Source organism: Bubalus kerabau, chromosome 11, assembly GCF_029407905.1.
Source record: "Bubalus kerabau isolate K-KA32 ecotype Philippines breed swamp buffalo chromosome 11, PCC_UOA_SB_1v2, whole genome shotgun sequence".
Classification (NCBI taxonomy): domain Eukaryota; kingdom Metazoa; phylum Chordata; class Mammalia; order Artiodactyla; family Bovidae; genus Bubalus; species Bubalus kerabau.
In genome coordinates this window covers 96,143,223-96,168,228 of record NC_073634.1, presented here as the reverse complement: position 1 = coordinate 96,168,228, position 25,006 = coordinate 96,143,223, and the positions used below count along the sequence as shown (strand labels likewise).

The 25,006-nt window shown below is 40.1% G+C and overlaps 3 protein-coding genes across 3 annotated transcripts; all 3 read right to left on the bottom strand.

Annotated features, from left to right (window-relative positions):
* Positions 1 to 2,542: 2,542 nt before the first annotated feature.
* On the bottom strand, positions 2,543 to 3,487 carry LOC129622580 (olfactory receptor 1L8-like). The gene has a single exon (XM_055539183.1). The coding sequence runs from the start codon at positions 3,485 to 3,487 to the stop codon at positions 2,543 to 2,545; it is 945 nt and encodes a 314-aa protein (XP_055395158.1).
* Positions 3,488 to 10,489: 7,002 nt separating this feature from the next.
* On the bottom strand, positions 10,490 to 11,431 carry LOC129622579 (olfactory receptor 1L8-like). Its single transcript, XM_055539182.1, has one exon. It carries the CDS (start codon positions 11,417 to 11,419, stop codon positions 10,490 to 10,492), a length of 930 nt encoding a protein of 309 aa, XP_055395157.1. The 5' UTR covers positions 11,420 to 11,431.
* Positions 11,432 to 16,725: 5,294 nt separating this feature from the next.
* LOC129622578 (olfactory receptor 1L8-like) lies at positions 16,726 to 17,670 on the bottom strand. The gene has a single exon (XM_055539181.1). The coding sequence runs from the start codon at positions 17,656 to 17,658 to the stop codon at positions 16,726 to 16,728; it is 933 nt and encodes a 310-aa protein (XP_055395156.1). The 5' UTR covers positions 17,659 to 17,670.
* Positions 17,671 to 25,006: the final 7,336 nt, after the last annotated feature.

The following is a 25,006-nucleotide window of genomic DNA, read 5'->3' as shown; positions in this document are numbered from 1 at the left end:
TCTTTGACAAAAGGCAGGCAGAGGACATGGTGGTCGTGGGGGTGGGCACCACCCAACAGTAGCAGCCTGCTCTGTGTCGTGCACACCACATCTTTGTTCAATCTATTCATCTACTGATGAGCACTTAGTGAGCTTTCATACCCTCTTTATTGTAAATAATGCTTCAATGAACATCAGGGTGCATTTTTTTGGATTAGTGTTTTTCTTTTATTCAGGTAAATACCCAGAAGTGAAATTGCTGGAACTTTAGCAGTTCCATTTTACTTTGTAAATTCCTTCCAGTATAGTTTTCCATCCACATTGAAATCTGGTGTAGTTAAAAGACCAAATTAGATTCCAGTGTGTCAGGCAGAGGACAGTAATGTGTCTCTCTCATCATCAAGTACTTGCTTTAACCAGGGTGTTACTCTGGCTACAGAAACATAAAGTAGCAGTTACTACCTGACAGTCACAGTATGTCATAGAGGTTCAAAGGCAGGCATCCTCCTAGTGCAACAGCAAATGTAATAATATGTGACTGAAGTGATAAGCCCAAATTACTATAGTTTAGGCAGGTCTTTAAGGAACTCATTGACATCGTCTTTCTAAATTGTACATAAATTGTATATAAAAGGTCTCAATGGACATGAATTTGAGCAAACTCCAGGAAACAGTGAACAGAGAAGCCTGGCATGCTGCAGGCCATGGGGTCTCAGAGTTGGAAAAGATTTAGCGACCGAACAAGAACAAAATAAAAGGTCTCAGAAAATTGTTTTAATGTGGGTTTGGTCCAATTCTTCCTCTCATGGAAAAATGAATTCTGGAACATTATTGGCCATGACTCAGCAGTACACATGAGATAACAGTTAAGAACACTAAACTCTTGCTTTGAGGTAGTTTCTTAAGAAAGGAATATTGAATCCCATTCCTGCCTTTATTTTTCATTAGGTGATCTCTCTTCAACTGCCTTAGTTCTTGCACTTTTTCTGATTTCTACCTGTCCTAACCCAAACCGGGCTTCTCTGGACAATCAGCTCTGGTTCAACTCTACCGCCCTCTATAGGCATGCAGCAAGATGAGACTCTCCAGAGCTGCTGCTTTCGTCCATTTCTGCTGAAGAATTGATGCTTTTCAACTGTGGTGCTGGAGAAGATTCTCGAGAGTCCCTTGGACAGCAAGGAGATCAAACCAGTCCATCCTAAAGGAAATCAGTCCTGAATATTCATTGGAAGGACTGATAATGAAGCTGAAGCGCCAATACTTCGGCCGCCTGATGCGAAGACCTGAATCACTGGAAAAAACTGATGTTGGGAAAGATGGAGGGCAGGAGGAGAAGGGGGAGACAGAGGAAGAGAAGATTGGATGGCATCATCTACTCAATGGACATCAGTTTGAGCAAACACCAGAAGACAGTGAAGGACAGGGAAGCCTGACATGCTGCAGGTCATGGAGTGGCAGAGTTGAACATGACTTAGTGACTGAACAACAGCAATTACCAAATAAGTCACTATATATTCTGTCTGCTACTTGGAGTTTGCACTATTTTTATTGTGATGGAGTGGAAAAGCTTTCTGCTTTGAAGATCAGACTCCTGGCTTTTTATGGATGCACACTATTTTTTGAAACACACATGTCTCCCATTCTCCATCTATTACAGCCCTTATACATTAAAACAATACTGCAATTAATCATAATTGATTTATTTACTACTGATATGATTTTATGTTTTGGCCTATTTTTATATTAAAAACTAAGATTCACTCAAATAAAATCTCTACACTCAACATACGGTTATGGCAATATTTCTGTGAGATTCTTAAGACTTGAAGTTTCTAGAATAAGTATTAAATTATATATTTTAAAACATACTTTAGTGATAGATGGAGGGAGGAAAGGTTTCAGCATTCCCCCTGTGGAATGGATAATTTCCTGATTCTTACTCTTTCTGGTCATTAGCAATTTTTAGTTGTTTGGTTAAAAAATGATGAAATTGAAAAGAAATAAAGTCATAGCAATACAATAAGTGAGGAACAGAAAAACAAAGAGGAGAAAAAGTGAAAACTGAAGTTTTAAACAAGAAAACATTTTTGAATGAGAAAAAATGAGGAGTTATAAAAATATTCAAAGTGAAAGTTAGCTAAAATGTACTCTTTCTCCTCCTCCTCTCCTTCCGTCTCCCCTTTCAAATGTTTGCAAAGGCATCCAACAGCTACAAATTAAGTATTTATTTTTAGCAATATACTGAAATGTGAAGGATTTTGGAGGATAAGTCTTGAAATGAGAAATTTGTTCAGGAAATATCTGTGGGAAAAAGATTGGTTTAAAGCATCTCATCTGGAATATGCAATGTAATGAATCTTCATAGGAAAGAGGAGAAACAGTGGGGAAGAACATCATGATTTAAGCAGAAGCAAAGTCAAATAAAGGGTCTTCATCAATGGATGTAATTGACCACAATGCCTATTATCGCATGGGTTAAAAATGTTAACCTCCAAGAGCTTGCTTGTTCACCAAAACCCAGTAGAAACCAGATTCAAATGGGGAAGATTCCCTTGTGTTTTCATCAAGGGGGTGCTGCCTGAGGTTTCCTCCTGCCCACCAGCTTCCTCAGACCCTGTTTCAGGTCTTTGTTTCTTAGGCTGTAGATAAAAGGATTGAGCATGGAGGACAGAACTGTGTAGACAATTGTTGCCACGTGGTCCCTGACAGTGTAGGTGGACACAGGCTGTAAATAGACATAGAAGATGCTTCCATAAAAGAGTGTTACCGCTGTAAGGTGAGACCCACAGGTGGAGAAGGCTTTGTGTTTCCCAGAAGCTGAGGGAATTTTGAGAACCGTGATGAGGATTCGTATGTAAGAAAAAGCAACGCATAGAAAAGGAGTCACCAAAAAGGCAGATGCCTCTGTCATTAACACAATTTCATTGACAAATGTGGAGGAGCAGGATAATTTCATCAGAGGGCTGAGGTCACAGAGAAAATGATGGATAATGTTGGAGTCACAGAAGGTGAGGTGATTCAGTAGAAGTGTGTGTAGGAGAGAGTGGAAGTGAGGCAATAAGCAGGAGAAAGCCACCAGCAAGACACAGCAGCGGTGACTCATGATGGTGACATAGTGGAAGGGGTCACGGATGGCCACATAGCGGTCAAAGGCCATGACTACTAGAAGCCAACTGTCAGTGTTGCCCAAGGCATATATAAAATACATCTGGGTAAGGCACCCAGCATAGGAGATGGTCTTGTGTGACAGAAAGCTCACCAGCATCCTGGGGACAATGGTTGTTGTGAAGCAAATGTCAGTGAAAGACAGGAAACTCAAAAAGAAATACATGGGGGTGTGCAGTTGGGGGTCAGAGTGGATGGCCAGGATGATGAGCAGATTCCCTGTTATGGTGACCAGATATATGATGAGGAAGAGGATGAAGAGTGGCTTCTGGTCCTCAGGCCAGAAGGAGAGTCCCAGGAGGATGAATTCAGAGACACTACTGGTTTGGTTGAGTCTTTCCATTGACTTGGGTCTAAGTTATATGCAAGCTGTTTTGTTATTTCACATGCTCCAATTCCATTGTCCAAATCAGGAGAACCCACCAAGCTTTTTGGTTACCAGTAGCAACTGTACTTTCCCAAAGAATCTGTCTGCAATGCAGGGGACCTGGGTCAATCACTGGGTTGGGAAGATTCCCTGGAGAAGGGAATGGCTACCCACTCCAGTATTCTTGCCTGATGAATTCTATGGACAGAGAAGCCAGGCAGGCTACAGTCCATAGTGCCACTAACACTTTCACTTTCACAGCAGGTGTGCAGGGAAAGCTTCTCATCCTCATGGTCCATGATGTGGTCTTAGCTTCCCAAATCCATGGGCATCATAAGGACCTTATATTGCAAGCTGTAGGGACAGAAGAAGAGTTTTCCTATAGAATCCATCAGAGTGGTCTTCTTTGATCAAGTTGCTTAGTTCCTATTCTGGGAGAAACTCTGTTTCCCTAATGGGAACATAGCAAAAAAATAATATTTGCTTCGTGTAGTTCATGTTGTATTTTGGGAGATAGATCATGGACAAACAGAATATGGAACATTACATCAGGTGAAGAGAAGTTTTGTTAGCAAAATAGGGTATTATAAGACAATGGAGATGGCTGGAGGGTGTGGATGGTGAAACACAGAAGTCACAGAACCATCATTCCTTCTAAAGCACATTCAGTTGTTATCCTATTGGATTTAACTTTGCATGTCTGGGAAACGGGTAAGGGTTTGCTGAAACAACCAACAGGGCAAGTCTAAGAGGAATGGTGAAGCTAGGTCAACATTGTTTTATTTTCCTTGTTTGGGCACAGAATGGGAAGCTAATCCTCCTTACCTCATGGCATGATATCATTTTGCAAAATTTTATGGAAGGAATATTTGTTCATGCATCTAGTGATTTGAGTGTATCAGTAGTTAAAGCAGAAAATAACAACCAGTGTTTACAAATACATATTCCCTATGAAACCTATGCTAAGCACTTGACTAAATCCCATGATAAGGAATTATGAAGCATGCATTGTTTCAGGGAACTAAGGTTTACAGAGGTGAAGCGGTTTGCTCATGGTTACTAAGGAGTTGAATAGCATCAGGTATCAAACATCAAGCTTATGCTCTTAAGCATTATGTACCTCTCCTCCAGTTTTGGTATATTTATTGTCTATCACAATCAGGCACAGACACTGTTTTCCTCATTTTGACAGTTTCCTACATGAATTACCCTTCTATGTCCCTTAATTAACAATGATTCTTCTTCCATGATCAGAATGCATCCTTGGAGTTGCAAAAGAGGTAGCCTATCTTTCTGTGAAGTAGAGATGGAGGAAGTTGAAATTTTGAATCTCCATGATAAACTGGCCAAAATCAGGTGGAAAAATTTGACTCTGTGTGACCGCTGTGTGTCTAGTGAGTGGAGTTGGGGTCCTGGAGTGGACAGTGCCCTGGACTAAAGTTGAATTGTGGGAGTTTGATTTTTCCTCCATCACCTGTTCGCAAACTCATTCTTGATGTTTAATGAATAACAACTGAGATACTATGTCTGTAAAGCAGTGTATCACACACTGATCAATATTCAAAGATGAGGTATTTATGGAAGGCTTGCCTGGGGAATGTGGAATACAAAAGTTAGTGCAGAGTTAGTGAATTAATGGAATTCGGTGCTGCAGGTCACAGATGTGAAGAACACACAGGTTGATGACTAGAAAAAAGGAGGAATATTTTGGATCTGAGAATCAGGAAGAATAGTTCTAAAAGCACAGGGTGAGTGGATCAGGCTGTGAATATGATGGGTTTTCTTTTCTTTCCCTTCTACTGGTGGGGTTTTACTTCCAATAAAACCAATGGTATAAATGGGTTAGAGATCAAACTGGTTGAACTAAAGACCAAATGCCACATGGAAGTTCTACTTGGACCTTAGGATGTCTCAGTCTGTGAGATATTTGAAAGTATCTGGGAGAAAAAAAGTAAGGTACCAAAGTGGGTTGGAGTAGCCAAGTGGGTGGCCAGCTTCTGAAGCTCACCTCTATGTCCAGATGCTTCTCCTTCTTTCTCAGCCTCTCCAGAAGCTGATGTGCACCATGTGCGTTCATCAAGTCATGTCTGCTTCTCAGTCAAAGCTCAGCTTCCTCATGTGTCTCCCATGAAATTCGGGGCTGATTGACAAGGAGACAAGCAGGGATGGAGGAGGAGCTGATATACTACTCCAAAGGGGTAACACGTTTTCCTTCCCTGACCTCAACCCCACCCTTCTTTCTTAACGGTCTCTGGTCCCTAGCTCACTGCTGCTCTCCCAGCTCCAGATCTCAGAAGGCAGAGATGCTCTGACTCAAGTGGGAGGGCTCTCTTGGGTGTGGCAGTACAGCCAGCTTCTCACGAGTCTGAGGTCTGCTCTGTGGCCTCTGAGATTCTTATTAGTCTAAGGATGTTGTGGCGTGATGAACTGTCTAGGAGGTTTGTCTCCAAGGGGACGAGGACCCCTGAGGCTTCCTGTTTAGATGTTGGGACTGATCTTTGATCTTCTTAATCTCTCTGTGACATCTCAAGGGCATGCTTCTGTTTGCCCAACTATAGTTATGAGGGATGGACAGATATTTATGTAGGTGAAAACTTGAATTTGGGGGGATTTGGATGTCCACCAAGGTGTATTCTAGATCTGGGGAAGACAAGCCAAAATGAGGAGGTTGCAATTTTTAGGATATTCAGTGAGGGGTAGTTCAATAGTGTAAATGTGCTTTCCAGTGTCTGGGGAGGCACATGGATTATACATTTTTGTATGTGGGATTAGGCTAATGTAAGTTTATATAGGCTTAAATCATAGGGTAAGGCAATGGTTATTGTCATATAGCAAACAGACTTTGGATCAAATAATGCATGTGTTTTCAGAGTTTAGTCTCAGAGCTTTGGGGTTCAGCAATGAGGAAAATAGATACTTATTAGAATGCTGGTCTTGCCCCTTAGTAGTTGCTTTTGAAAAGTTACTTAGCCTCTATGAACCTCAAGTCCTTCCTCTGCTAAATGAAGATATAACTCTTCTTGGCACTGACATCAGGGAGCAAATTTCCTTTTGGAATTTATACAGAGAATACTTGCGTATTTTGGTGAATATCATTCACAGCAAGGATATAGGGGGAAAAGTACATTCTGCTACTGCCCTCAGGATAAGCCAGTGCCTCATACAACACATGTGTGTCTTTTCCCTTACCTGTGAGTTTAATTTAAAAATTTTATCTACATATTAAGAGTAAATACTATAGAGACAGAAAGTCCTGGGTTTGGGTCCTGCATCTTCTAATTACTATTCAGATGGCTGGCTTTCTTTCTATTAATTTAATCTCTTGACAAATACTATTTATTTACAGTTTATTGAGAAATAATGGACATAGAACATTGTTTAATGTGTACAACACAGTGATTTGACAGATGTATTTATTGCAAAATGATGACCACAATAATGTTAGTTAACATATCCATAGTTTTGATTTTTGTAGTGACAACTTTTAAAATCTCCTGTCATAAAAATTTTCAACTGTAGAGCACAGTCTTGTTAAACCTAGTCACTTTGCTGTATCTTTACTTGAACTATATAGATGATAGCAAATTGTTTCCTAAAGTGACTGTACCAATTTATATTGCTGCTGCTGCTGCTAAGTCGCTTCAGTCGTGTCTGACTCTGTGCGACCCCATAGACGGCAGCCCACCAGGCTCCTCCGTCCCTGGGATTCTCCAGTCAAGAACACTGGAGTGGGTTGCCATTTCCTTCTCCAATGCATGAAAGTGAAAAGTCAAAGTGAAGTCGCTCAGTCGTGTCCAACTCTTAGTGACCCCATGGACTGCAGCCCACCAGGCTCCTCCATCCATGGGACTTTCCAGGCAAGAGTACTGGAGTGGGGTGCCATTGCCTTCTCCGAATTTATATTGCTACTAACAGCATAAATATGAAAAGTTTAAAAAATATGAAACAATATAAAATTATGCTGTTAATTTATATTGCTACTAACAGCATAATTTTATATTGCTTCATATTTTTTAAACTTTTCATATTTATCCTCAGAATTCTAATTTTTATTATCTGTTGGTGTGCAATGGCTCCCCATTGTTATTTAATATTAATTCTCTGATTATTAATGTAACACATCATATTTTCATATGATTATTGGTCATTTAGATTTTCTTCTCTTTTGTGACAGATTTATTTAATTTTTTTCCTAGACCCTCATCTCCCTCAGCCCCCAGCTTTGCCTGTTTTTCTTACTGATTTCTAGGGATCTTTATGTACTCTTAATCTGGATGTTTTAATTGGTTTTATGAATTTCAAATACCTTTTACTATTTTGTTATTTGTCTTTTTCTGCTATGATGTCTTTGATAGTAACAAGTCTAATTTACAATTTCCTTGTATGGTTAGTGCTTACTTTCTGTTTCTTATTAAAGAAATATTTTTCTATCTTAAGGAGAAAAAGATATTCTCCTATATTACTTTCTAAACATTTTTAGTTTTTGGTTTTCATATGTAAGTTTGTAACTCATCAGGAGTAAATTTTTGCATATGGTATGTGGTAAGAATCCAGTTTCATTTTTGCATGTGATTTTCCAACTGTCTTAAGCTGCACTCAAGAAAAAATGCGCCTCATTCATGTCAAGTATATACCAACAGGGGGCGGGGGTGTGTGTGTTTCTGGGCTCTCTATTTTATAGCAGGTGTCTTGTTTGTCTACTCTTTCACCAATATCCACATAGCCTTCATTACAATAGGTCTATAGTGGGTCCTGGTATCTACTAGACTAGTGATTCTCAAAGTATTTTTATTAATCAGTATGTGGCATCACCTGAGGGCTTGTTAGAAATGAAAATTCTTGGACCTCACTCAGACTGACTCGAGGGACATAGCCATAGCTCCATGGCCATGCCCAGTCTTGGAGAAAAGTGTACAGATCAGGATTTTCTCTTCCAAATCTAAAGTGTTGATAGCAAAAACCCTATGTTGTGTAGAAGTGTAATTGTTTCAGGCATGAAGTGTTTCCTCCTTATCTAGTTCATCAAAATGAGAATTAGGACATTCAACGGAGGGTCTCATTGGTGATCTGAGCTCTTTTCTACCAGCTCTTTCCTATCATGATGTGATATTATTGCTTTTTAAACAAAACAAAACTCAACAAAACTCAATGATGAGGAACAACAGAGCAATAGTTAGATTTTACACTACTCTTAACAATTGGTGTTTATTTATGAAAAAAAAAGTCCCCTTTTAAAAATTCTGATGTTAAAAATATGTGCAGACTTTAAAGCACACATTATTTCCTTCTAGTCTTTTGTGTAACGGTGTGTGTGTTATATGTGTGTGTGTGTGTGTGTGTGTGTGTGTAAGGGTGCATGTTTTCTTACTGGGTATATAATCTCACTAGATACAAAAAAATATACCCTCACACACACACACAGATATATACTTTTTTTTTTTACCCTAACAGGTTTATTCATAGACATTTTCGTTTGTATTCGTAATGGCTTTTCAGGTCAGTCCTAGAGATATACCTCCTTATGTATATCTATTACAGATTATTTCTCTCTATGGAAAAATTGAACCACTATTTATCTATTTCTCTATTGATGGGCATTTAGATTATTCTTAATTTTTCTAATTTTTTCTATTATGAAAAATGCTGCAATCCATGAGTATCTGTATATATGTAGATTATACACTTGATATAGCATTACTGAAGGCATGAGTCCAGAAATACAAATAATGGGACATAAGCAGTGGTAGGAAATTTTCAATCATGCAGCTTCCCACATAAAGACTAGGTTAGTCTTTTCTATGGGGTGCTCCTTAAAATTCAGGTTCACAGGCCCAATGAGACCTATTGAATAATAGCTCCAAGAAGAACATAGAAGAAGTATAAATGATAATATATTCAGATATAAAATAAAGTATAAAATCACTGAGTAATAATAAAGAATAAAGGAAGAAACAGAAGTGAACAGTATAAAGTCCTTGCCTAGATGACTCTACTTCCCAGAGCACTCAGTATGTCTGAATGGTTCCCAAAGTTCCTAGTTATATCTGCCTTTAATGTTCACATGTGGGTTTTTATACTCTCCTTAGAATCATTAATTCTAAGTACATAGAATTAATGTATGTACTTTCTCTGGAAAGCAGACAGATCTGGATGATTATGATGGTGGCAATAGGGGACTCTCTAAGGGGAACTAAAGCTAAGAGAGAGAACAAGATCAGTGCCTCGAGGCATATTTGAGGCACCAGATGACCAGGGTAGAGACCCAGAGGCAACTCAGCCTCATGCCCACTGGCCTGATTATCAGGGCAGTTGTCTGCTGAACTACTAGGTAATTTGGCTAAGCGGGGCTAAGAGTTGGGCTGTTGTTCACTACAGAGCCTAGAACATTGTGCTGTCAAACATATGGAAGAAGGATGAGGCACAATCCCTGGATAACTGTTGCACTAGACACACTCCTCGCTTGGTGGAAGCTTCAGTTTCTTAAGAGCCTCAATCCTGTCACTCTCTCTCTGCTTCTCCTTTTCTGAATCACTGCAACGACCTTCAAAAAGCTAGTTTATTCCAGAAATTACATTGAGAGCCAAATTATATTAAGGGAATCAAAAGTTATTGAACAGATATATGTTAAGTTCTAGGAAAGTTTGTGGGAAACAAAGGTTTCAACAGCATTTGGAGCAATGAAAAGGATGTGGTTTCCTGGAGAAGAGGAAGACAGGAAGAGAGATGCTGATACATGAAAACTGGAAGCCAAGACTTTGGTAGACCTGGAGCCTATTCCTGAAACATCATAAAGTCTCCATGGTTAATAGTTGTATGTGTAAATAAGTGGACACAACCCAACATCTGTGACACATGTGAGTCATTTCTGCTGACCTACAAGAGTTTATTATGTGTATCAGAAACTAGCAGAAACAGCATCTAAAGCCTCAGAGAAACCCATGAACATATCCCCAAAAGACTAGGATTTCCTCCTTTGAGCTAGGATTTCCTCCTGCCCATCAGCTTCCCCAGGCCCCTCTTCATGTCTTTGTTTCTCAGACTGTAAATAAAAGGGTTGAGCATGGAGGACAGAACTGTGTAGACAAGTGTAGCCACTTGGTCCTGAACATTGTAGCTGGACAAGGGCTGTAAATAGACATAAAAGATGCTTCCATAAAACAGGATCACCACAGTGAAGTGGGAGCCACAGGTGGAGAAGGCTTTGCGTTTCCCTGCAGCTGAGGGGATCCTGAGAACTGCTACGAGGATTCGCACATACGAGAAAACAATGCATAGGAAGGGGGTCACCCAGAACACCAGCCCTTCTGTCTTTATTGTGAGATCATTGACAAATATGGAGGAGCAGGACAATTTCAGCAGAGGGTTGATGTCGCAGAGGAAGTGGTGGACAACATTGGAGTCACAGAAGGTGAGCTGATTCAGCAGAAGTATGTGTAGGAGTGAGTGGAGGTGAGGCAATGAGCAGGAGAAGGCCAGTAGCAGGACACAGCGGCGGTGGCTCATGATGGTGACATAGTGGAAGGGGTCACAGATGGCCACATAGCGGTCATAGGCCATGGCAGCCAGAAGACAATTATCAGTGTTGCCCAGAGCATATATGAAATACATCTGGGTCAGACATCCGGCATAGGAGATGGTCTTCTCTGACAGGAAGTCAACTAGCATCCTGGGGACAATGGTTGTTGTATACCAAATGTCAGTGAAAGACAGGACACTCAAGAAGACATACATGGGGGTGTGCAGTTGGGGGTCAGAGCTGATGGCCAGGATGATGAGCACATTCCCTGTTATGGTGACCAGGTACATGATGAGGAAGAGGATGAAGAGTGGCTTCTGGTCCTCAGGCCGGGAGGAGAGTCCCAGGAGGATGAACTCAGAAACACTGCTGGTTTGGTTGAGTCTTTCCATTGACTTGGGTCTAGTTAGATACAAGAAGGTTTGTTATTCATCATGCTCCAATTCCACAGCCCAGATCACAAGAACCCAGAAATTCTTTGTTTCCTCTGTTTGGTCACTATTGGCAGCTGTGCTGGGAAAGCTCGTTACCCTCGTGGTTTTTGATGTGGTCCTCTGTTCCCAAATCCATGTTATCATAAGCATCTTGTGTTGAAACCAGGAGGAACAGAAGAAGAGTTTTCCTTTAGAAAAACTCTAAAGGAACCTCCAATTCAAGTTCCTTAGTTCCTAGTCTGGGAAATCTAGGAAGTTCCTAGCGCTGGGAATACAGCAACAAAGCAGAAATCTTTGCCTTTATGTAATCCATGTAGCTTCGCTGATAGGTCAGATGATTACAAACAGTATATGTAATATAATATCAAATAGCAATACATTTGTTAAAAAATAGGGTATTAATAGTGTAAGAGACCATTGTGGGTGGGGAGTATTTTAGATACTGAAATCATAGGACACCCATTCTTTATGAAAGCAAATTCAATTTTTGTAAAATTAAACTTTATCTTTGCATGTCTTCAATAGAAATAAGCATTTGCCAAAATAATCAACAGGGACTATCTGAGAGGAATGTTGAACCCAGTTCAACCGTGTTTCTGTCCTTGTCTGGACACACTTGTCTGTCACCCTCCTTAGCTCACGGCATGCTATCATCAGTCTGTGCAAGTCTCCCCTCTTTCATAAATCGTTTTCCTTTCATTAATCCCCTGTCCTAAACCACATTTGTACAGAAGGGCATCTATTGTTAACTATTCAATTCATGTTTTAAAATTTCTTCTCTCACATATTTATTCAAAGATATCGATAGAAACATGTAAGTATGCGTTTTCCAGTCATACCCAGTTACCTAATAATGGACCTCAAAATTGCCTCTCTTTCTTGCTACTGCAAAATATTCTATAATGATAGATCTGACATCAGCAAATGTTCTTTAAAGAAATTTTTTAGAGCCAGCATATTCATTCATAATTTGTGAATTACATATCACATCAGAAGTTTCAAACATTTTGAGACATTGGTTATTTATAAATTATTGGTTACCATGAAAATCCCTACAATGAATATACTTATATCATTAAAGTGTTTAAACTAATTTTCAGAGGCAGTGTATTCTTTAATACATTTTAAATGGACATATTGCACTGGAACTTTAAGGCATTTTAAAGCCTTGTGTGTGTGTGTGTGTGTGTTTGCTCAGTCACTCAGTTGTGTCCAACTCATTGAGGCCCCATGGACTATAGCCTGCCAGGATCCTTTGCCCATGAAATTTTCCAGGCAAGAATACTGGAGTGAGGTGCCATTCCCTTCTCTGGGAGAACTTCCCAGGGATTGAATCCATGTCTCTTACATCTCCTACACTGGCAGGCAGATCCTTTATCACTAGCAAAACCTGAGAAGCCCTTAAAGTCTTATATTATACATTAATTTATTTATTGATATATTAATTTATTTAACATTGTTAAATTAATATGTTGCTTCATTTATAATTAACTGCTCATATACTAAGTTATCAAACATCTTTAAATTTCAAATACTTCATGTGTAATATTGGACTAAAATATTCACATTCTCACAAAGATTTCGTGAAATAATGCATGAAAACACTTGGAAGAGTGACGACCATATTGTTAGCATGCAGGAGAAGCTGTTGATTCTTATCAGTCCCTGTGTACCCGTCCTTTATCTTCTATTTCTTGATGTTCTCAAAATCAATTAATTTATGTACATAAAGTATCACATTCCTCACTGCCAAATTGTCTGGCTAATTTCAGGATTTTGCAAGTTTTTAATGGAAGGAATATTTGTTTATGCACCGAATAATTGGATGAATTGGTAATTAAAGTTAGTAATGATGACCAATATTTGTGAGTAAGTATTATATATCAAGTTTATATTAAGCATCCTACTAAATCCTAAGGAATTGTGAAGCATTTTAAGAGATTAAGGCTTACAGCATTGAAGTGGTTTGCTGAAGTTCACTAAGGACATTAAGGCTCCCCTGATAGCTCAGTTGGTGAAGAATCCCCCTGCAATGTGGGATACTTGCGTTCAATCTCTGGGTTGGGAAGATCCCCTGGAGAAGGGAAAGTCTACCCACTCCAGTATTCTGGCCTGGAGAATTCCATGGACTGTATAGTCCATAGGGTGGCAAAGAGTCGGACACGACTGAGCTACTTTCATTTTCACTTTCAAGGCTGTGAAGAGCAATCCGAATTTGAACTCCAAGCTGGCTCACTCTAAGTTTATGCTCTCCAGTATCATGCTACTCCTCCTCTAGGTTTGGCATGTTAATTGTCTATAACAATCAACATAGGTGCTATTTTAATTATTTTGACAATTTCCTACCCAGTTTGCCCTTCTATCCTCCTTATCTGACACACTTTCTTCTCCCATATTCAGAATTTATCCTTGTATTTGTTAGAGAGGTGGCCTATCTTTCTGTGTTGTAGAGATAGTGGAATTTGAAAATTGAATATCCATGATTAACTGGCCAAATTGGGTGGAAATATTGATCATGCATGACTAGGGCGTGTCTGGCTTTGGTGTTGGAGTCGTACAGAGGACAGTACCCTGGGCTGACGACATTGGTTCATCCTGCATCACCTGCTCACAAGCTGGTTCCTGATGATTTATGAATAACAAGGGAGACACCATTTCTGTAAAGCAGTACATCACACACAGATCAATATTCAAAAGTGAGTCATTGTGAAAGGGCTGCCTGGGGAATGTGCAATACAAAAATTAGTGGAGATTTGGTGAATTAATGGGATTGGTTGTTCTATTCAGAGAGTGAGGAGCACCCAGGTTGAAGACAAGAAAAGAGGAGGAAGGTTTTTGACTTGAACATTCTAAATGCAGAGGGTAAATGAATCAGGCCAAGACTACAATCTTTTTTTTTTCTCTCTCTCTCGTTTCTTTCTACTGCTGGGGTTTTGTTTCCATAAAAATAAATGGTATATATGGCCTAGAAGTCCAAATGCATGGACTTAAAACCAAATTCCAAAAGTGAGATTTACCTCCCTGGACTTATGACTTCTCAATCAATGAAACATTTGAAAGTATCAGGGAGAAAAGAGTAAGGTACTAAACTGGGTTGGAGTAGCCAAGTAAGTGACCAGCTTCTGAAGCTCACCTCCACATGCCGATGCTTTTCTTTCCTTCCCAGCCGCTCCACAAGATAATGTGCAGCACGTCTGTTTATCAGGTCAAGCTGCTTCTCAGCCAAAGTTCAGCTTCCTCATATGTCTCCCATGAACTTCTGGACAGATTGACAAGGAGACAGAGATGGAAGAGGAGCTGATATGCTACTCCAAAGGGGTAACATGTTTTCCTTCAATGACCTCAATTCCTACTTCTTTCCTAACACTTGGTCCCTAGCTCTCTATTGCTTCTGCCAGCTCCAGATCTCAGGAGGCAGAGATGCACTGACTCAAGTGGGAGGACTCTCCTGATTGAGGAAGCCCAGCCAGCTTCTCATGAGTCTGAGGTCTGCTCTGCTGGCCTCTGGGGTGTTTGTTAGGCTGAGGGAGTTGAGGTGTGATGATCTCTCCATAGAGTTTGTCCTGGGATCTCTGTAGGCAGAGAAAGCAGAAGAGGAATCACAAATAGCACTGTTGACTCCAAGGGGACAGGGCACCCTTGAGACTTTCTGATTAGATGTTGGGACTAATCTCAGAGCTTCTGAACCTCAGTGCACTATGTCATGGGCCTGTGTCAGTTTCCCCAACTGATATGCTTTATCAAGGATGGACAAATACTCACTGGGGTGAATATTGTTATTTTAGGACATTGAAATGTGGACCAAGGTGTATTCTAGATCCTGGCAGGTCATAGGTTAATATAGTGGAAGGTTAAAGCTTTCAGGGAATGCAGTGGTAGATCTATGTGCTTTCAGTGTCTGTGCTTTCCAGTATCTGGGTTGGCATGTGGACTAGACATTTTTCCATGTGGTACGCAGTTAACGTTTATGTATGTTTAAAACCCAGAGCCATGCAAAGGATATTGTCATATGTAGCAAATGGATGTTGGATTAAAAAAAGCATGAGTTTTTAGAGTTCAGTCTCAGAGCAGGGTTTGAAGTTTAGTGTTGAGGAAAAGAAATATTTATTAGAATACTGCCCTTTTCTGTTAGTAGTTACATTTAAGAAGTTACTTAGCCTTTAGAAGCCTCAGGTTCTTCCTTTACTAAATGAGGGTAAAACTGCTTCTTGGCAAGAAAATTGAAGAGAAAATTAACTTTTGAATTTTATACAGAAAATATTGTGTATTTCGGTAAACATTATCCATAGTAAAATTATAGGAAAGAAGGTACATTCGGCTACTGCCCTCAAAATAAACCACTGCCTCATGCAATACCCATGGGTCCTTTTCCTTTGTGGTGAATTTATTTTAAACTTTCGTCTACATATCAAGAATAAATAATGTAGAGAGAGAAAGTATTGGCTTTGAGTTTCGTCTCCTCCACTTACTATTCATGTGTCTGCCTTTCTATTCATGCATCCTCTTGACAAGTTTTATTTATTTATTCCAGCTTTATTGAGACATAATGGATACATGACATTAAATTGTCCAACACAGTGATTTGATAGATGTTTTTATTACAGAATGATTACCACAATAATGATAGTTCACATGCATAAGAGTTGGGTTTTTGTTCACTACAGAGCCCAGAACATTCTGCTGTCAAAAATATGGAAGAAGGAAGAGGCACAATCTCTGTATAACTGTTGCCCTAGACACACTCCTCGCTTGGTCGAAGTTTCAGTTTTTTAAGTCTCTGTCTTGTCACCGTCTCTGTCTAGTTGCTTCTTTTTTCTAAATTACTGCAACAATTTTCAAAAAGCTAATTCATTACAGAAATTACATTGAAACCCATATTATAATAAGAGAATCAAAAGTTATCGGACTTACCTATGTTCTAGGAAATTTTGTGGAAAACAAAGGTTTCAACAGCATTTGGAGCATTGAAAAAGATGTGGTTCATGAAGAAGAGAAAGGCAGAAAGAGAGTTGCAGATATATGAAAACTGGAAGCCAAGATATTGGTAGACCTGGAGCCTATTCCTGAATCATCATAAAGTCTCCACGGTTAGTAGTTGCATGTGTAAAGAAGTGGGTGCAACTCAACATCCGTGACTCATGTAAGTCATATCTACTGACCTACAGGAGTTTATTATGTTTGTCAAGAACCAAGAGAAACAGGATCTAGAGCCTCAGAGAAACCCATGAACATATCCCCAGAAGGCTAGGATTTCCTCCTTCTAGCTAGGATTTCCTCCTGCCCAGCAGCTTCCCCAGGCCCTTCTTCATGTCTTTGTTTCTCAGACTGTAAATGAAAGGGTTGAGCATGGAGGACAGGACTGTGTAGACAATTGTTGCCACTCGGTCCTGAACATTGTAGCTGGACAAGGGCTGTAAATAGACATAAAAGATGCTTCCATAAAACAGGATCACCACAGTAAAGTGGGATCCACAGGTGGAGAAGGCTTTGCATTTCCCTGCAGCTGAGGGGATCCTGAGAACTGCTACGAGTATTCGCACATACGAGAAAACAATGCATAGGAAGGGGGTCACCCAAAACACCAGCCCTTCTGTCTTTATTGTGAGATCATTGACAAATATGGAGGAGCAGGACAATTTCAGCAGAGGGTTGATGTCACAGAAAAAGTGGTGGACCACATTGGAGTCACAGAAGGTGAGCTGATTCAGCAGAAGTATGTGTAGGAGTGAGTGAAAGTGAGGCAGTGAGCAGGAGAAGGCCACCAGCAGGACACAGGGGCGGTGGCTCATGATGATGACATAGTGGAAGGGGTCACAGATGGCCACATAGCGGTCATAGGCCATGGCTGCCAGAAGACAACTATCAGTGTTGCCCAAGGCATATGTAAAATACATCTGGGCCAGACATCCAGCATAGGAGATGGTCTTGTTCTCTGACAGGAAATTCACCAGCATCCTGGGGACAATGGTTGTTGAGAAGCAAATGTCAATGAAAGACAGGAAACTCAAGAAGGAATACATGGGGGTCTGCAGTTGGGGGTCAGAACGGATGGCCAGGATGATGAGCAGGTTCCCTGTTATGGTGACTAGGTATATGATGAAGAAGAGGATAAAGAGTGGCTTCTGGTCCTCTGGCCGCGAGGTAAGTCCCAGGAGTATGAACTCAGAGACATTGCTGTTTTGATTGAGCCTTTCCATTGACTTTGGTCTAGCTATGTACAAGAAGGTTTGTTATTTATCATGCTCCAATTCCACAGCCCAAACTACAAGAACCCAGCAAGTCTTTGTTGTCCTCTATTTGGGCACTATTAGCAGCTGTGTTGGGAAAGCTTGTTACTCTCCTGGTGCCTTGATGTGGTCCTCCCTTCCCAAATCCATGTGATCATAAGGGCTTTATCATGAAACCTGAAGGAACAGAAGGGTTTTCCTTTAGAAACTGTCACAGCTGGACCCCTTGATTCAAGTTCCTTCGTTCCTAGTCTACGAAATCTGTGTCCCTGCTGGGAATACAGCAATAGAACAGAAATTCTTGCCTTTGTGTAATTCATCTAGCTTGGGTGATAAGTCAGATGATCACAAACAGTATATGTAATACAGTATCAGGTAGTGATACATACACGTAGCGGTACAGAATACATCAAGGATGTATATTGTCACCCAGCTTATTTAACTTATATGCAGAGTACATCGTGCAAAATGCCAGGTTGGATGAAGCATAAGCTGGAATCAAGATTGCTGGGAGAAATATCAATAACCTCAGATACACAGATGATACAACCTTTATGGCAGAAAGTGAAGAGAAACTAAAGGGCCTTTTGATGAAATTGAAACAAGAGAGTGAAAAAGCTGACTTAAAACTCAACATTCAAAAAATTAAGGTCATGGTATCCAGTCCCATCACTTCATGGAAAATAGATGGGAAAACAATGGAAACAGTGACAGACTTAATTTTCTTGGGTTCCAAAATCACTACAGATGGTGATTGCAGCCATGAAATGAAAAGATGCTTGCTCCTTGGAAGAAAAGCTATGACCAATCTACACAGCATATTAAAAAGCAGAGACATTACTTTACTAGGTCCATCTAGTCAAATGTACTGTTTTTCCAGTAATCATGAATGGATGTGAGAGTTGGACTATAAAGAAAGCTGAGCACCAAAGAATTGATGTTTTTGAACTGTGGTTTGGAGAAGACTCTTGAGAGTTCCTTGGACTGCAAGGATCAAACCAGTTAATCCTAAGGGAAATCAGTCCTGAATATTCTTTGGAAGGACTGATGTTGAAGCTGAAACTCCAATACTTTGGCCACCTGATGTGAAGAACTGACTCACTGGAAAAGACCCTAATGCTGGGAAAGATTGAAGGCAGGAGAAGGGGACAACAGAGGATTAGATGTTGGATATCATCACCTACTGGATGGACATGAATTTGAGCAAGCTCTGGGTGTTGGTGATGGACAGAGAAGTCTGGCGTGCTGCAGTCCATAGGGTCGCAAAGAGTTGGACATGACTGAGTGATTGAACTGAACTGAACTGAGTGATACATTTGTTAAAAAAAAAACAGGGTATTATTAGTATAAGCAGATAGAGATCATTGGAAGTGGGGAGTATTTTTTTTTCCACTTTCTTTTTTTAATATAAATTTATTTATTTGAATTGGAGGCTAATTACTTTACAATATTGTATTGGTTTTGCCATATATCAACATGAAGGACCCCCATTCTTTACCAAAGCAAATTCAGTTGTTATAAAACTAGACTTTGTGTGTCTTTGATAGAAATAAGCATTTGCCAAAATAATCAACAGTGAATATCTGAGAGGAATATTGAATCCAATCCAACAGTGGTTTTTCCTTGTTTGGACCCAGAATGAAAGGTTCTTAACCTTTCAAAGGTTAACCCCTCCTGAACTCACGGCATGCTGTCATCAGTCTGTGCAAGTCTCCCCTCTTTCGTAAATCATTCTTCCCTTCATTAATCCCCTGTCCTAAACCACTTTTGCACAATAAGGAATCCATTGTTAACTATACAATTCATGTTTTAAAATTTCTTTTCTCATATATTTGTTCAAAGATTCGTATGAGAAACATGAAAATATGTGTCTTCCAGTCATACTCAGGACATCAAGTCTTGTGTGCGTGTGTGTGCTTGGTCGTTCAGTCGTGTCCAACTCATTGAGGCCCCAAGGACTATAGCCTGCCAGGCTCCTTTGCCCATGGAATTTTCCAGGCAAGAATACTGGAGTGAGGTGCCATTCCCTTCTCAGGGAGATCATCCCAGGGATTGGCTCCACGTCTCTTACAACTCCTGCACTGGCAGGCAGATCCTTTATCACTAGTGCAACCTGGGAAGGCCTTAAAGTCATATATTACATATGAATTTCTTGCTATATTAATTTATTTAACATTGTTGAATTAATACATTACATCATTTACAATTAACTGCTCATATTTTTATATAAGTTATCAAACATCTTTAAACCTCAAGTACTTCATGTGTCATATAGGACACAACTACTCACATTCTCATGAAAATAGTGAAATAATGCATGAAAACACTTAGAAGAGAGAAGAGCATATTGTCAGCAGGAGAAGCTGTTGATCCTCATCAGTCCCTGTGTCACCGTCCTTTATCTTCTATTTCTTGATGTTCTCAAAATCAATTAATTTATGTACGTAAAATATCACATCCCTCACTGCCAAATTGTCCAGCTAATTTCAGGATTTGTCACGTTTTTAGTGGAAAGAATATTTGCTTATGCACTGAAGAATTGCATGAATCAGTAATTAAAGCTAATAATAATGACCAATATATATGAGTAAGTATTATGTACCATGCTTATGCTAAACATGCCACTAAATCCCAGGGAATTATGAAGCATTTCAGGAGACTAAGGCTTACAGAGGTGAAGTGGTTTGCTGAAGTTCACTAAGGACGTGAGAAGCAATCAGGTTTAACTCCAAGCTGGCTCACTCTAAGTTCATGCTCTCCAGTGTGAAGCTTCCCCTCCTCTAGTTATGCTATGTTAATTGTCGATCACCATCATCATAGGCACTGTTTTTATTGTTCTAAAAATTTCCTACTCGAATTGCCCTTGTACCCTCTGACACACTTTCTTCTCCCATATTCAGAATTTATCCTTATATTTGCTAGAGAGGTGGGCTTTCTGTGTTGTAGTGGAATTTGAAAATATGAATATCCATGATTAACGGGCTAAATCGGGTGGAAAAAATTGACCATGTATGACTTAGGCGTGTCTGGTGCGTGGAGCTGGTGTCGTGCAGTGGTCAGTGCCCTCTGGTGAAGACAAACAGTGAGGGGTTTGATTCATCCTGCATCACCTGCTTACAAGCTGGTTCCTGATGTTTTATGAATAACAAGGGAGACACCATGTCTGTAAAGCAGTACATCACACACAGATCAATATTCAAAAGGGAGTCATTGTGAAAGGGCTGCCTGGGGAATGTTCAATACAAAAATTAGTGGAGATTTGGTGAATTAATGGAATTGATTGCTCTAGGTCAGAGAAGTGATGAACACCCAGGCTGATGACTAGAAAGAGAGGAAGGTTTTGTATCTGAGAATCAGGAAGATTAGTTCTAAAAGGACAGGGTGTATGAATGATGCTGAGAATACAAGTCTTTCTTTTCTCTTATTTCTATTGAAGGATTTTGCTTCCACCAAAACATATGGTATAGGTGCCTAGAAGTCCAACTGGATGGATTTAAAACCAAGTGACATATGGAAATGTTACTTGGATCTTATGACTTCTCAATCCATGAAATATTTGAAAGTATCAGGGAGAAAAGAGTAAGGTACCAACTGGGTTGGAGTAGCCAAGTGAGTGGACAGCTTCTGAAGCTCACCTCCATGTCCAGATGCTTTTCTTTCCTTCCCAGCCACTCCAGAAGATGATGTGCACCACGTCTGTTCATCAGGTCGAATCTGCTTCTCAGCCAAAGCTCAGCTTCTGCATGTGTCTTCCATGTACTTCTGGGCTGCTTGACAAGGAGAGAAGCAGGGATGGAGGAGGAGCCGACATACTACTCCAAAGGGATAACGCATTTCCCTTTCCTGACCTCAACCCCCATTCCTTCCCTAACGCCTGGTCCCTAGCATGATGCTGCTCCTCCCCGCTCCAGATCTCAGAAGGCAGAGATGGTGTGACCCAAGTGGGAGGACTCTCCTGATTGTGGAAGCCCAGCCAGCTTCTCATGAGTCTGAGATCTGCTCTGCTGGTCTCTGGGGCATTTATTAGGCTGAGGGAGTCGTGATGTGAGGACCTCTCAGAGGAGTTTGTCCTTGAATCTCTGTAGGCAGGGAAAGCAAATGGGAATCACAGCCAGCGCTGCTGACTCCAAGAGGACAGGGGACCCCTGAGGCTTCCTGTTAAGATGTTGGCACTAATCTCAGAGTTTCTGAACCTCAGTACATCATCTCAAGACTATGCTTCAGTTTCCCCAGGATGGGCTCTCATGAGTGGACAAATATTTATGTGAGTGAGTACTTTTATTTCAGGGGATTCGGGTATGGACCAAGGTGTAGTCTATATCTGGCAGATCATAAGTCAATGTGGGACCATTGTACTTTTCAAGGGATTCAGTTGAGGGAGATCGATGGTGTGTATGTGCTTGCCAGTGTCTGGGAGGCACGTGGATTAGATTTTTTCTGTGTGGGATTAGGTTAATATTAATGTATGTTTAATGCACAGGGTCAGGCAAAATTTATTGTCATATTTAACAAAGGAGCTTTGGAAAAAATGTATGTATTTCAGAGTTCAGGTGGTATGCCTACAAAATAGAATATTAGTCAGCCAGAAAAAATGAAATCTTGCCTCTGGCAACAACATGGATGGACCTGGAGCAGTGTTTTGAGGTTAAGTTCTTTGTTTAAATTTTTTAAAATTGAAGTATGGTTGATATACAATATTATGTAAGTTCGGGTATCCAACATAGTGAATCGCAATTTTTAAAGGTTATACTCCATTTTTTAGTTATTATAAAATATAGGGCATATTTTCTGTGCTGAACAGTATGTCCCTGTAGGTTATTTATTTTCTACATAGTGGTTTGTACCTCTTAATTCTCTACCCTTATCTTGTCTCTTCCCTTTCTCTTTACTTACTGCTAATCTATAGTTTGGTGTATGTATCTACAAGTCTGTCTTTTTAAAATTTTCATTAGTTTGTCTTTTAATAGTCTATTCGTCTAGTCAAAGCTATGGTTTTTCCTGTGGTCATGTATGGATGTGAGAGTTGGACTGTGAAGAAGGCTGAGTGCCGAAGAATTGATGCTTTTGAACTGTGGTGTTGGAGAAGACTCTTGAGGGTCCCTTGGACTGCAAGGAGATCCAACCAGTCCATTCTGAAGGAGATCAGCCCTGGGATTTCTTTGGAAGGAATGATGCTAAAGCTGAAACTCCAGTACTTTGGCCATCTCATGCGAAGAGTTGACTCATTGGAAAAGACTCTGATACTGGGAGGGGTTGGGGGCAAGAGGAGAAGGGGACAACAGAGGATGAGATGGCTGGATGGCATCACTGACTCGATGGACGTGAGTCTGAGTGAACTCCGGGAGTTGGTGATGGACAGGGAGGCCTGGCGTGCTGCGATTCATGGGGTCACAAAAAGTTGGACATGACTGAGCCACTGATCTGATCTGATATAAGTGATATCATATAGTATTTGTCTCTGTTATTGTTTCATTTAGTGTTTTGTTTTTATTCAATGAAAGATTCTTTAAATTCTATGTGCTTTACAACTTTTAAAAGTTTCACTTACACAATTTCATATAATCCCACAGTAATCCTTTTTAACAAGTTCCATACCCGGTGTTTCCCCTCCCCTTCTCCTTCTCCCTACTGGTAACTACAGGTTATTTCTGTATAGCTGTGAGTCTGTAATCATTTGTTCCATACAAAGTTATTATAATACTATTGACCTTATTTCTTTAAATTATATTGCTGCTGCTAAGTTGCTTCAGTCATGTCTGATTCTGTGCAACCCCATAGGTGGCAGCTCAACAGGCTCCCCCATCCCTGGGATTCTCCAGGCAAGAATAATGGAGTGGGTTGCCATTTCCTTCTCCTAGGTGTACATTACATCTCCACAACTTATTTGTTTATAACTGGAAGTTTGTATCTTTTAGTTCCCTTCAACTATACCCTCTCCCCTCCAAAGTCCATCTCCTCTGGCTACCACCCATCTCTTCTCTGTACTTGTGAGACTTTTCATTTTGTTTTGCTTGTTTTGGTTTTCAGATTCCACATTAAAGTGAGATCATATGATACTTTTCTTTCTCTGCGTGATTATTTCACTTGCCATCATACCCTCTAAGTTCATCCATGTTGTTGCAAATGGCAAGATGTCATTTTTTCTGGCTGAGTAATATTCTATTTTGTATGCATACCACATTGTTAAAATCTATTTATCTACTGATGGATACTTAATTAGCTTTCATACTTTCTCTATGGTAAACAATGCTTCAGTGGACGTTAGGGTATACCTTTTTTTTTTTTTTTTTCAAATAGTGTGTTTGTTTTCCTCAAGTAAATACTCAGAAGTGAAACTGCTAGATCATGTGGCAGTTCTATTTTTAACTCTTTGAGTTCCTTCCAGTATAGTTTTCCACCCAATTTAAGTCTGTTGTAGTTAAAAGACCAGTTAGATTCCAACGGAGGACCGCAACATGTCTGTCTGGTACTCAGGTGCCTGCTTTAACCAAGGTGTCATCCTGGTTATAGAAACATAAAGCAGCAGCTGCTCGCTGACAGTCACAGTATGTCACTGATGTTCAAAGGCAGGCGCCCTCTCTTAGTGCTACAGCAAATGTAACAGCAATATGTGTCTACAGTGATAATCCTAACTTACTATTGTCTAGGCAGGTCTTTAAGAAACTCATTGATATCTTCTCTCTAAATTGTATACAAAATGTCTCAGGAAATTATTATAGTTTGGCTTTGGCCCAATACTTCATCCCCTAGAAAAATGAACCCTGGAAACATCCTGCATTGGCCCTAACTCAGCACTACATGTGAGAGAGGGTTAAAAAACACTACACTCTTGCTTTGAGGTAGTTTTGCAAGAAAGGAAAATTGAATCCCTTTCCTGCCTTTATTTTTCATTAGGTTATCTCACTTCAGCTGCCTTAGTTCTCCAACTTTTTCCAATTCCTAGCTGTCCTAAAACTAAGATCATGGCATCCAGTCCCATCACTTCATGGCAAATAAAAGGGGAAACAATGGAAACAGTGAGAGACTTTAATTTTTTGGGCTCCAATATCACTGCAGATGGTGACTGCAGCTGTGAAATTAAAAGACACTTGCTCCTTGAAAGAAAACTATGACCAACCTAGACAGCATATTAAAAAGCAGAGACATTACTTTGCTGACAAAGGTCCATTTACTCAAAGCTATGGTTTTCCCAGTAGTCATGAATGGATGTGAGAGTTGGACTATAAAGAAACCTGAGCAGCAAAGAATTGATGATTTTGAACTGTGATATTAGAGAAGATTCTTGAGAGTCCCTTGGACTGCAAGGAGTTCAAACCAG

Coding starts and splice junctions, on each gene's coding strand:
- LOC129622578 (XM_055539181.1), bottom strand. CDS start 17,658: ATGGAAAGGCTCAATCAAAACAGCAATGTCTCTGAGTTCATACTCCTG.
- LOC129622579 (XM_055539182.1), bottom strand. CDS start 11,419: ATGGAAAGACTCAACCAAACCAGCAGTGTTTCTGAGTTCATCCTCCTG.
- LOC129622580 (XM_055539183.1), bottom strand. CDS start 3,487: ATGGAAAGACTCAACCAAACCAGTAGTGTCTCTGAATTCATCCTCCTG.